Genomic DNA, 13,485 nt, shown 5'->3' on the forward strand with positions numbered 1-13,485 from the left:
TCTCAGAATAGATTTGAAGGGCAGGATGTTGCCCTTCTGTTTCTGTTACAAAGTGCCGCATGCCAAGCCAAGTGGGATCTGCTGTTCTGCTGCTGATACTTCAAACTTGACAAAGCACCTGACTGTGGAAGGACAAATACTTTATCATGTCCATCTTTGAGATTCAGCATGAGAGGCAGTCCTTTAATGCTCTGAAATGTCATTTTTAGGTGTCTGCCCCAGGGTCAGTTGATCTACTGAAGAATTTTAGACTATGTATAAATAATGCCATGCCCTAGCTTGCAAAATGGTCCATGAAATACCTTTTTTTTCCTTTATATGGACCCTAGGGCTAAACAGCTAAGCTTGCCAGAACCTGTTTCAGGTTGCATGAGAATTTAAGGCATGGTTTGGCTCGATTGACAGTACCACTGTTTGTGTCTGACTTTCAAATTCAGGATACTGTAAAGATGACACAAACAGAACTTTCCATTTGGGTACCTGTCCTTACTGTGTGAAAGACCAGATGTCCCTCTTGTGGAAAACTTGCTTGTGCTGCCTGGAGTTGGTCTTGAATCCTGGGAAGGGGGGAAGGCTAACTTGTTAGCTGACTGTGTTAGCCTTGCAAGAGTCTGAAACAGTAAGGAGCAGCTCAGGAGTCTGAATGCTATGGCTGATATTGCTGTGGTTGTAGGAATTCCTTTGTGGGGTGGAGCTCAGGAGGTCACAGATGGGAGAGGTTATTCTTCAGAATAAAAGGTTTAACAGTAAAACTGCTTTTTCGCCTTATTTTCATGAAATGTGTTAGCACAAATGTACCAGCAGTGTAGGCTGCAGCATGGAACCTCTCGCACTAAAAATCCATGGAGAGAATTTCAGAAAAATCTTTTATTTTTTTTTATTGGAATCAGCATGAATGTATGATTCAATAAATATATTTTATATACATATAACAGCAGAAACTTTACATTCCATCTTCAAACTGCTGAAATAGAACTTCTGTTTTTTAAAATTTTTTTACAAGCCAGAAAAATAATCTGCCACTGTTTCTGTGTGGTCATGCAAATTGTATAACTTACAGGTTTATTTTCATAATGATGTAAAAATGCTGCTTTTAAGGAAGCAGTTGCTTTGCACTCTGACCAATGTAGCAAAATATCCTTAAATGGAGTGTAAGGCCATACCAATTTTTTGTATATATTTATATATACGTATCTATAATAAATTCATGTAGAAAAAACGGGGGGGTCCCTTTTTAAGGTGGGTAGGGAGAAGACATAAGTACTTCATGATTAAGCTAGTTTATTCTTTTTGAAGAATTTTAGATCCTAAGTTTTAAGCATAGGTACACTTTATATTCTGTATCTCTCTAGTCCTACCTCTGTTCTTGAGGGGGAGATTAGTGTGAAAATTAATAAGCATTGAGTCTTCCCATTATTTTCTTTCAGACTTGTGTAGTTAATGAACCAGTAGAGGTACTCAGAGAACACTCCTTACCTTAACTCTAGTGATTAATTTTTACTCTGTGAATACTTTTTTGATTATCTCCTGTGAGATGTTGGTATTTTAGCACCCACCTTCCAAGGAAGAAAACTAAAACTGCTGAATAGGAACTATTTCAATGCTTGTTTTAGAGAGACTTATTTGAAGTTAGATGAGTTTTGTCCTCTTAACAGCAGCTGCCTCTCTTTTCTTATGTTTAAAAGTTGGTTAAACTAGGGCAGGTTTTAATCCTGCTGCTTCCTTCTGAGGTCTCAATAAGACTGAAGAATGAAAAGAAAACAATCTGACCTTGTTGCCAGTCCTTTCCTGATTATGACCAAGCTTGGAAAATATGTATCCTGACTTCTAACAAGCACACACACAAAATTGCAAAAGTAGTTCAAATCTGGATTTAGTATTTACAAAAGAGCGTTGATAAAAGGGCTCTGATGGATGGGTGTGTCAAGAGTGTAATCCTCAGTGGTCTGTCCTGCCCCTTTGCAGGAGGGTCTGTACCACAGCTGAGATCTTGATCTGTGTTGGCCAACCCCATGTTTTTACTCTGAGCTCCACTCGAGAGTGGAGGGTGACTGGTATTGCCCTCTCTGGGGGGGACAGTGACTGCTGGCAGAGGGATGGGGCAGCCATAACATTTTACACTGCGGCTGCTAAACCCAGCCCAGCTCCTTTGTCAGAGCCCTTGGCTGTCCCTGGTATAAACAGCATCAAGGCTCTTGTTGTATTTTGGAACAAATGAGCTTTAGTAAGTCAAGCTTTGGAAACAAATATTTTCTTCATACAAATGGCTTACAGATGGGAGAGATACAGAAAAATAGAGCAAAACAATGCCACTACTTAATAGGCTTTTTTCAAAAGTTTTTGGGAGGCATTCTTCCTAGATACCAGATTTTTTGGGTGTTTGACCAGTGAGGTGGATACTTCTGGGAAACTGAGACAATGTTTATCAAGGACACAAGGAAAGCACTGTCTACGTGCTGAACTGTTCCCACTTCTATTTGTTTTGTATGTTTTCAATTAGAAAGTATTCCTGCTCTGTGTGTGTGTGTGTTTGTATCTCCCCTCCAAAGTAAAACCAAATGTGCAGTGCTTGTCCAGAAGAGAAATATGTTGTGTTTTTATTTTTCTTCTAAATTCATTTACAAAACAATGTAAATGGGTGTGCGTTTATAGTTGAAAGGGAGGAATTCCTAGGTCTTCCCCTCCTTTTTTATATCACTTAAGTGTAAGTTTTTCATTACTCCTCATTTCAGTTTTAATATAATAAGCATGATATGCTGTACACTGTGGTGGAATGTGAGTAGACAACACAGTCCATAAACTATCACTGTCCACAATGACGTTAGCCTGCTTACGGCTGTCGTTTGATCTCGGCTGGGTGGTTACAAACAGCTGCTTGGGACAGGCTTGTGCATCTTCAGAATTCAAAGGCTGCTTCCAGAATGGTGTTCACCAATGCTGCAGGGATGGTAAACTGGGATGAAATGCGCTGTGACCTTTGCACGTCAGGCCATTTTTGGGTGAAGTCCTTAGTGTGTTGCTTCATCTCTACGTCTCGCTATAGATCTCTTAATTCACTGAAGTTTTACTGTATCTCAAACGCGTGTGTGAATAGCTTTTAGCACAGTTGCCTTCTATTTCAGTTCTTTTGAAACAAACAGTCGTCTCTTTTCTGCAGCTCGGTAAATCCATGAAAGAAGAGGTGAGCTCTGGCTATGATTAGTGCTGTCAGTATGTCGTGACCAGACTCAGGAACCACAAACTTATCTTTTTGCCTATGAATTCCATTTCACAGTAGGCTTGAGATGCTCCAGGCGGTGCATTTTTCAGGATAATTAATTCCACATGCATGTGGTGAGTCAAGTCACTTGGCCTTTGTGCCTTAATGTCTGTGTCTGTCACCTCGTACGGCTCTGGAATTGGCCTCTGTCTCCTGACCTACTGCACCAGTCACAGGGAGTGCAGCGCTGATTGTACAGCGAGATGCTCTGGCGTTGCAGTGAGCAGCAAAACGGAGCTCAAAGGCAGAGTTCAGGCACAACAGATCACTCTTCCCAGCAAGGAGAAGGTGGGTTACATACCTGTCTCCAGTTCTCATATAACATCACTGTTCAGACCTTAATGTTTATTTCCCAAAAATTCCAATTTGGACACTCCCAAAGCTGACAGATCCCCAAATCAAGCTGCTGTCTTGACCTGATCTAAAGAGGGATGTATCAATCATGGATTTGAAATGCATGTGTCTTTCAACTGCCCTGTCAAGTTTAGTAACTCTGCTCAGTGCTGGAGGACTGTGAAGGGGGCATCAACCTTGGGGTGGAGGTGTTGTTTTTACAGTTCTCCAAGCAGGTTAACTTAAGGATTTGTCAGCTTGGTCCGTGCTGCTTCTGAGCTTGTTTTCCCTGTTTCTAATCTCACCCCGGAATTGAAAGAATGCAAGTGTTTTGGACAAACACAAGCAGATTTGGGAAGAGGGGGACAGAAAGGAAACTGTTCTCTGCCTTTGCCTACACTGAACTTTTGTAGAGTGTTTCAAAGCCCTCGATCAGTTGTTCCCCAGCCTAGGCAAGTATAAGGTAAAGGAACTTGTGCTCCCTTCTGCTAAGACTTTGTTGGGTCAGCCTGTAGCTGAGCATTTCTTGTCGAGCTGAGCTCTACTGCTGTGACCAATAGCACTGGCCACAATTACTTAAAAGGGTAAGAAGAGGATATAACAATAGCCTAACTCATTGGTGGTGGGTTTTTGGTTGTGAAATTTTTGGTGGGGAGTGTTTGTTTTGTTTTGGTTTTCCTGATAAAAAGTGGGATTGATGGCAAGTGGAGGCATGCATCTGATCAAGAACTTGCCAGGATTGTTCGCTGTACTCCTGCCTGTGAAGGCTGTACTGGTGTCCCTCACCCAGTGCACAGTTGTTCAGGGAGGTGCATTTCCAGCACTGTTCCTATGTTACAGAGGCTGCCCCTTCTCCACTTTCTTTATCTGCTGGTTTCTCAAGCTTTGTTTTTAGAGGTGACACTGCCCATACTGTACCATACCTCTTCTTCCATGGGACAAGTCAAGCCTCATGAATTGTCTTTCCAACCCCTCAAAGAACAAGCAGCAGTATTTAAAGCCTCAACTCCCACGAAGACCACAGGGACTGAAGTTGCAATTGTGACTGCACTTACTACAGTGAGGAGCAAGTACTACAAGCTCCTGTACCTTACACAAGTCTTAATCTCCTCTTCCTTTCTCATCTCTGATCCCTGCCCTCACTCTACTCTTGGGTAGGGAGCTGAACTTTTAGGACTCCTCTACTTTGAACACTGTAGCCTCAGAGGAGCAGAGCTGTCCTAGAAGCTGTGGTCACAATACAGTTGTGGCCATCTGTGGCACATCACAAGCTCCAGAGCTGGCCCCGCTCCTCAGGAGCTCATGTGATGGTTCTTTAGTCTATCACAAGCAACTGGAAGGATACTTTTAAAAATGTGTAAGTGCATATCCAGGAGAGGTGGCTAAGGCACCACTCTTGGCAAAATCTGTTCAATATTGCATAGTTTTAGTTCAATAAAGGTCAGTGTTTGGGGATTAGGTGTCAAGCAAGGAACAGTGACGCCCAAGCCCCAGTTGTGCTAGCATTGGAAGTCCTGGCCTGTTGATCTCTGCAGGGCTATGACAGGGTAATGCTGATTTAAGCAACACTACTATCAGGCCTCCACTATAATTGTGACTGAGCATGTCATCACTGCAAGGTTGACATGGCTTGAACCTAGAGCTGTAATTTAGTGCCCAAATTCTGTGGTGTGCTCAACCCAGGCCCGCTGGCTCAGCTGGTCTGCAGCCTAAAGCTTGATTCGTGTTTGTCAGACAAGTAACCCAACAGTGCACCAGTATCGCCAAGTGCTTAAATAAGGCAGATGTGTCCTCCCACAGACCCACCAGGGAAGGTGATTTTTAGCTTGCTACAGCGCTAACAATCCTGGCACCAGCTTCCCAAAAGCCTTAGCAGCAAAAGCTACTTGTGAGCTCTGTGCCCCTCAGACCTGGCAGCTCCAGGCCAGCTCTACCTGTCCCTGCTTGTGCCAAGCTTGACTCACCTGCCATAGCAATGACACACTTGCAGCTCTAAGCCAGAGCACGTAGTTAATGATGGTACCTCGTGCCTCAGCCAAGTTCCCTGGGTAGGTGAAAAGGGTGTCCTTGTTTGACTTAAGCTACTTATGCAATTCAAGTGGCAAATCTATAAATAAAAGCTAATTTCAAGCCAGGCTGATGGCTTATTTATGGTGGTATCATCCTATGCCCAGGAAAAGTTGGATGATTTTATACTTGAACCTCAGGCTGGGGACAGTAGGGTTTTGTATCCTCTCTCCTTGCTGAATACTGCTGTTGGGAAGCTGCTGGGCTCCTTCTCCCTTTTACTTTTTGTGGCTGGCTTCTTACTGTAGGTAGGAGTAATGGCAGCATTGAGCACAGCCTGCAAGCCCCAGCAGGGATGCTTTGAGCGCTGATGGGATTGTTAAACCAACATGAAGCCATCCCTGCCTTCCCCCAAAGTGACAACTTCCCCTTCTGCTGAATCTGTTCCCAGTGCATGCACTGTCCCTGTGCATGACCTGGGGCAAATCCTGGCCAGCTCCTCTCCAGCACTGCTGGGAGCCAACCCTATCCCAGGATGGGCTTCAGCACTCAGTCTCTAATAGACCCAGGAATATCACAAACATAAGACTCCCTTAAAATTTCTATGCAAAAGCCTGGCAGTAAAGTGCATGAGGACTGCAACTTAGGTTTGCTAGACTTGATGGTCATGATTACTTAACACAATCTTGTAATTCCTGCTGCTAGCTTTGACTCTTGCATCATACCTGTTGGCACTGCCTGCCTTGAAAGCCAGGAGAAGACAGTGATGTGGCAGGCAAACAAACCTCTCCTATTGCTTTTCCTTTTCCTTCCCCTTCTTTTCCAGGATCCTCTTTTGACAAGTAATTCCCTCTGATAGGTGCTGAAATCATCCCTCTCTTTATAGGCTACCACACGGTTTGTGTCCTTTACCATGTTACAGCACCAGGAGCTTTGGTCCTTTGCTGGCAGCATGATGCTGGGACAACATGATAGGGTGAGTGAGGGTAGCGATGAACCAGGATCTGCCTTCTCTCTTACTGATGCTGCTTTGCTTTCACACAGAGCACAGTCAAAAAAGACCTTGTTGGCCACCCTTGCATTCCCCAGGTGTCCTCTTCATGCACACTTTGCTATGAGAGGGCTTCCCTGGTAACTGTTACCCTGCCTGCTTAGGAGGAACGGTTTTATTCACATATTTTGCCCTGTATTTCCCAAGACACCCATCTGTGCCAGGCCCTTGAAAGGTTGCGGAGCTGAGGGACTTAGCCCCACAGAAATGAAAGTTGAGGTGGTGAAAGAAGGGAGATGGACACAGAAAAATGCAATCTATTTTAATGAAGTAGGAGATTTGTGTAGATTGATTTGAGCAAGAGATGTGCAACTGCCCTTAAGAAATAATTGTTAAGGAGAAGGAGATGAAGGGATGGGAAGATTTAAAGGACCTAAAGTAATTTTGAAGATGCTAAAATTAATGAATATTAGCTTCTGCTTTGGTGCTCATCCTAGCGCCCTGAAGAACAATCAAGTATCTCAATTTTCTACTTAAATAGTACACTGTCTCCATACAAATGATGGAAATCTATTGAAGCAGGAGCACCCCAAGATACCCCTTACATGTCCTTTTGAGAAGAAGACAGGAGAGTGTCGGCTGCTTCTTAGCAGGGCAGGGATCAGACACTTCTTTGACAGAACTGAGCTCTGTGGGAAGCTCCAGCAGGGCAGGACCTGCTGCTCGCAGTTACCCTGGCAGGAGATGCACAATGTCCAGCTGGCAGGTGGTGACCCCAGAGCTGCAGCCACACTGGTGGGGTTGGGTTTTGAGGGGGAAGGCATCCATATTGTGTTATCCACTGCTGCTGGTAGCAAGGTTTTGGAGTAAGGAATGGGGCATTGAAAGAGATTGTCTGTCTTTGGCACAGGGATATGAACTATGTTTTATTAAAGAATGGTAGTACAGTACAAAAATATGATTGTATAAAATCTGTGAAAAATATGGCACCATTTAAAATAGTCTTCTCTCATATGTTCCTTTCTTTTTTTAAAAATATATTGTAAATACCTCTAATCTTTTCTCTACCAGCATTAGGAAACCAAGCAAGGTCTTCAAATTACAGTCAAGATAAAGGACAACCAATAGTGTAATTTGAATTGTCTTGGATTTGCCTTAAAATTAAAGATCTTCAGAAGAGGCTGAAGAAAATAAGCCTTCCAGAAAAGTCTGGGCAAAACAAAAAGATATTTGTTCACAGGATATGAAAATATTCAGTATTTTAAATTTTTTTTTATGCTTTTGGGAATAAAGTCACTCAGCCCTGACCAGCAATGGCTTCTAGGACAGGAGGAATGAGGGCACTATTGGACCCATGAAGCGAATGACCCTGCCTGTGTGTTTAAAGGCAAGCTGGTGCTTTGCCAGGGTCAAGGCTAAGCCTTGCAGTCTGTAGCAGACCACGTGCTTACTGATCTGTCCTGGCCCCTCTTCAGCACCTCTCTCAGATTTCCATGGCACTGGGATCCCAGATGGAAAGCTGCTTTAATCGGGAATTAAAGTGGGAAAAACTCATCTCCCTGACAAAAAAAAATAGTAAGTTTATTCTACTTTTTTTTCTTTCCACAGTTATGTTTATGTATAAGGAAAAATAATTCCTGCTCATGAAGTGATACTTTTCCAGCAACATCTGGAAATAATATTGTTTGGGATAAAGCTCTCTTTTTCCAAAGAGTCCAAGTGAATTGGGACCCTATTTTCTCTCTTTACTACCAGACCGACTGCTGTCTATTTTATTCAGAGGTTTTGTTTCTGAGCCTCATTCTTAACAAGAGCTAACAATTACTGAGTTAAATTCAATCAATATGTCTGGAAGCTACCCTGTGATATCAAATCCTGTACATTCTTACTAATAAATGTAATTGCTGGCACTATTAAAGCAGCCTGCTTTGAAGATGAGATAGGTTATCAAAGCAAGCTCTGTTGCAATACAGAGACTAAAAGCAGCCTAGTACAGATGGAGAGAAAAGTTTGATTTTGAAAACTGCACAGACTTGCCAGGGGCTCCTAGGACAATCTAAGGTCTTGTCTATGTGGTGAAAGTGTCTGGCAGGACGTCTGTGGGATGGCTATCTCAGCACCATCAGACCTTTGCCAAGACCCCAGCATGTTTCACCTTGGGATTTGAGTGCTGCTCGCTCTCACTGTGCAGGCAGCTCTGGGGCTGGAAAATGGCCCAAATGGAAACTGTCTATTCTTAATGAAGAGAAAATAACACTACTGGTGAGCACCAAACGTGTCCAGTGGTTGGCAGAGTTGAATGGACACAAAGGTGAGCTGGTAAGCGCGTAATTCTTATTTCAGTCCCTAAACTCCCGTGGGCTCCACTAGCAGCTGAAATGCTTCTGTATGAGCAGGAAACACAAGCATCTTCCTAATGATTTCTAGTCCCTAATTTGCCTTCCTCTGGCCTTACTCAATGCCAGGAAGTGACACTGGAGCTCTAGTGAAGCAGTAGCTGCGAGCTTATCTGCATCTCCAAGCAGTTAAGCCTAGGATGAACAGGGGATTCCTCTTTGGTCTTGAGGCCCTTCTCTAAGCTGGAGCAGAATGAAGTGAGGTGGGAATGTATTCCTTCTCCTCACTCTGGTCTTGCCCTTCAGATGTAGGATCAAAACTCACTTGGGTGGGAGGATGGTGCCTGGGATTAGTTAACAACCTACAGGCCACTCCTTAGAGCAGCTCTAGTGAGGAAGGAAACCCACAGCCCTGCAGCTGGCTGTGCCTTCGTGAGCCAGCCTGGGGAGACTGAGAAGTTGTATGAACCACGACAAAATTGCCCAATTCCTAAGTGCAAGGTCTGGGCATCGAGGCAGGACATTTTTTTTTTTTTTTTTTTGCCAAAATGACAACGATTTGCGGTTGTTCCCCTGCATGAGCAAGGAGCTGCGGTGCGTGGGCTGCCAAACTGCCCTGCCACCGGGCAGGGAGGGGAATTCCCTGGATTTGCTCTTTCATCTCAGACAAGGACGCGCCGTTTAAAGCAATCGCACAACCCGCAGTTGGCACGACCGCCCGTCGCGCATGCAGGGAGAGTTCAATAATTCAGCAAGCAAAACCAGAGCCAGCAGCAGACTTGGGCTCCAGCCAAGACTCAGAAAGTTGTCCTAGCATCAAATAACGCCTCTGCTCGACAGCTTGAGATCTCCCTGCTTGGGAAAGTACTGTCTGCCAGGGGAAGAAGAAATCCTCAGCCCACAGGTTTTCTGCTGCTCTGATGGAGGGAAGGGGCTGTTGGAAGGTTCACACTGGTATTGTATGCTCTTTCCCTGTCTCAGCAGTGCAAAGGGGCGGGGAAAGCTAGGTGGCCTTTGCCAAAACATTAGGAAATATTGCCATTTGCCCTAGTCCACACAGTGACCACAATGTTTTTTTCTTTCTCCCTTTTTCTCCTTGTTGTTATCCTTGGTTTCTTTTTCTTCCTTTCTTTCTTTTTTTCTTTTTTTTTTTTTTTTTTTAAAATAAAGTGTATTTAGTGCTGGTGAAAGGTGCTGAATTGGCAGCCTTGGAGATGGGTGTCCCTCTACCCAGCCAGGGAGAGTCCTGGGCTTTCTCCTCTTGGTACCACCCCTGTGCTAGGAGAGTATGCAGGTCCCCATTCTCTCCCACCCTCTCCCATAGCTGCCTCTTGCTGCGCTGGTTGGGACACCTGTGGCTGAGTATAGACTCCCACCTCTCGTCCCAGGCTTGGGTGCTGCTGACCTGGGCCAGACTGGACTGGACAGTGCTGGAGGGTACTTTGCTGTGAGCTGTTCCAGCTGCCACGGAGGATGCAGCTTCTGCAAGCAGGAGCCTGTCTGTTCCCAGAGCAAGCATCAGATCTGCAGCCCAGTTCAGCTGTGGTCTGGCCCTAAGCAGGAGAGGGGGGAGAGGAAGGAGAGGGAAAGTCCCCCCTTGGGTGCCACTTGTCTCTCTGCCTTCATTTGGTGCCTAATCCAGACCTGACCCCAAGTGCTTCAGTGCAGACTGATTGTCTCTTCCTTTATGCTCTTTTACCCGCCTCGCTAAAGTGCAAATGAACACGACTAAATCACCATGTGGGTGCTGTTGCCTGGCTCATGCCCAGGGTCCCAGAGAGGCAAGTGGGGCATCAAGACCTTGACTTGCCCATGCCAGCCCTGAGCCAGGCTTTCAAATAACACCCTGGAGGCGTTTGGTGTGTTCCCCCCACCTCCCAAAACACCAACGCCAACCTGTGCTACCACTTGGCCAAAGGGAAACCCCTTTGCTCATGTATTCCCACCTCCCTCCCCCCTTTCCCTGACCCCACCAAACTGTGCCAGCCTCCCCTGGGACTCTGCTGGGCAGCAGAGAGGGGCAAAGCAGCCTGCTCCATCTTCCCGTCCGCATTAAAGCTAAATGCAGCACCAAAATAGATACAAAAATAGAGTTTTGGGTCCATCGGCCCAGCTTCACTATTAATATTACTGTTATGAAATGTCTGAAAATAAGAGCTGCTCTCTCTGTACACACCTTCCCCCCTCCCACCCGTTACTGACAGTATTGCCGTTTGCCCCGTCTTGTCGCAACAAGGCATGAATATGCCTGTTTTCTCTATATTTTAAATATAATTTAAAATATGATTTTAAATATAATTTCTGCTTTAACTCATTCAACGCTTCCATCCCCCCATTGTAAACAAACATGGCAGAAAGGGGTTTGAGAAAAAAATAAAGGAGCTGTTTTAAAAATCCTTCATCATTTCTAGTGCTCTGAATAATATTTCTGCCTCCTGGGACTTGAATCCTGCTAGGTCATTTAAAAGGACAGAAGGTACCTGCAATTTCTGATGAAGGCCCTGATGTCCTTCTCGGGTTTCCCATTGGATGCTCTCTGATGGGGATGAGAGAGATAATGTATTTGCTTTCCTCTATCCAAAAGTCACAAAGTGTTTGATCGGCAAACCCGTGACTAAAAAAAGTAAATATATAAAATAAACAACAACCCACAGCCTCTTTCTTAAGTTTCCCCGTCTATCCAGTTTTCAAAGTGCAAAACCTAGAGAAGCATAGAATGATTTTCTTGTGGTTTTTTTTTTTTTTTTTCCTTTTGTTAGGGCTTTTTTTCCCTACGTGCTTGACTGGTATGGCCTTTCTATAGCAAAAGTCAGATAAAGCGTAATTGCAGTCATTTCTGCACATGGAATTATGAATCATTCCAGTGACTTGAGAATCTAAGCTGTTAATAGGCTAAAAAAAGGATTTTTTTATCTTTTTTTTGATTGTTTTCTTTTGCATTATAATTAAGCATGAATATATATTAATATATTACACTGCTTGGATTGCAGCTGGAGCAATCCAAACCTTCCTATGCTGTAAAACTAACCCCCACCCTGCACTCCCGAGATCAAGAGGTTTTTTTCTCCTCCCTGTGCCGGTTATCCTCTGTTCACATGATCTGAAGTCCCTCCCAGCCCCCCCTCCCCATTTTTTTTAGTAGATATTGCCACATTCTTAAATTCATGCATTGCTGCATTGCTATTGCACATATATAAAGGATTGCTCGCTCCCTCCCAGCTGCTCCCCTTCCCTCACTGGTTGTGCACATCCTCTCTGCGGACGATCTTGTAGATGATCCAGTAGAAAATGTTGAAGATAAGGAACGCCATGGGGAAGCCGATGCGTGAGATTTTGTCGATCTTCTTGGCTCGCTGGATGAAGAGCTTTCGCATCTCCTCGGGGGAGCGGGATGGCGGGGGAACCGGGTTGGCTGTGTTGTTGTTGTTGGCGCCCTTGACAGAGATGCCATCCTTGGCTTGTAGGCAAGCTGGTCCCATCCCGTAGGCAGTGAAGTTGAACCTGCCTTCACCAGTTTCATCCTCCTGAAACAGATTCAGCATGGGACTCTACTTAAAATAAGATATAGACAGTGCACCCTCACTATAAGGCTCTCCACCGACAGCTTCCTGCTCTGCAAGGGCAAGATGCCTCCATCATGCCCCGGCCTCAGTGCCCTCGGACAAACCCTCTGCTCTTGGGAGATCAGCCTTATAGAGGGGTGCCAGCTGTGTGATGCACAGATGCAAATCAGGGGATCCAGGCACCCCACGGAGAACAGGACTGACTTCCACCCCATTTGGGTCTTTGACATACTTGAAGGGTTTATGGTACTGCTTTAGTTTTTCCAATTGCATCCCCTGTTTTGCTTCTGCCTCTCCCTCCCCCTCACTCCTATCAGCACCTTCTTTGCTTTGCCTGTGCTGGAGCAGCTTGCCCAGAAGGAGTGGGCTCCATGTAACTCACGTAGTCGAAGCTGCAGTGTGAGACTTTCTACAGAGTTACATGGATGCGCAGGCGCTGAGACCTGTCCAGGAAAAGACCTCTGCAGGCAGCGTGCACCCAGCCCTCTGCTCGCCTGCCCGTGGGACCCCCCTGAGCCCCACAGGCCATCTTCTAGGTGAGGAACAGAAGGGCCCTTCTGTGGGACAACATTAAGTCATGGCTGCTTGTGTTAATTCCAATTATTGAGCAAGAAAAATAATTTAGTTTCCAGTCTAAAAGCCAATGCTATTACTGTTTTTTGGTGATGGCCTTGCAGACTTCTCAGAATGCTTTAGCCCTGTTTTATCGAACACGGGGATGTAATCATGGGGAAAACCAAGTCTGGCCAAAATAATGCAACCAGTGAGTTGCAGAGGCAGGGTCAGAAACACAAGTCTCTTAACTACAGGTCACCAAGCCTAATTGTTAGACTAATGACACTAATTAAATGTCACAGAGGCTGATCCATGCTGTGTCCCCCAACACTGACTTGCTGGCCCCTCCCTCATAACCCACCAGCCCGATGTGCCCTGCTGCCCCTTCCTCTCTGCTTTGCAGAGTGTCTTTTCTGGATGGCCCCTGTATCAAGCAGGTAG

At 45.1% G+C, this 13,485-nt stretch overlaps 1 protein-coding gene across 2 annotated transcripts in view; it reads right to left on the bottom strand.

Annotated features, from left to right (window-relative positions):
- Positions 1 to 12,159: 12,159 nt before the first annotated feature.
- GLRA1 (glycine receptor alpha 1) overlaps positions 12,160 to 13,485 on the bottom strand; it is a 39,034-nt gene continuing 37,708 nt past the window's right edge. Inside the window, exon 9 of one of the 2 annotated variants that reach the window (XM_074838313.1) lies at positions 12,160 to 12,474. In XM_074838313.1, the coding sequence (XP_074694414.1) occupies positions 12,160 to 12,474 (315 nt within the window). The remainder of the gene's footprint in view (positions 12,475 to 13,485) is intronic. The other variant, XM_074838314.1, reaches the window with a different exon arrangement.

The sequence above is a fragment of the Strix aluco genome, chromosome 13 (assembly GCF_031877795.1).
Source record: "Strix aluco isolate bStrAlu1 chromosome 13, bStrAlu1.hap1, whole genome shotgun sequence".
NCBI classification, from domain to species: domain Eukaryota; kingdom Metazoa; phylum Chordata; class Aves; order Strigiformes; family Strigidae; genus Strix; species Strix aluco.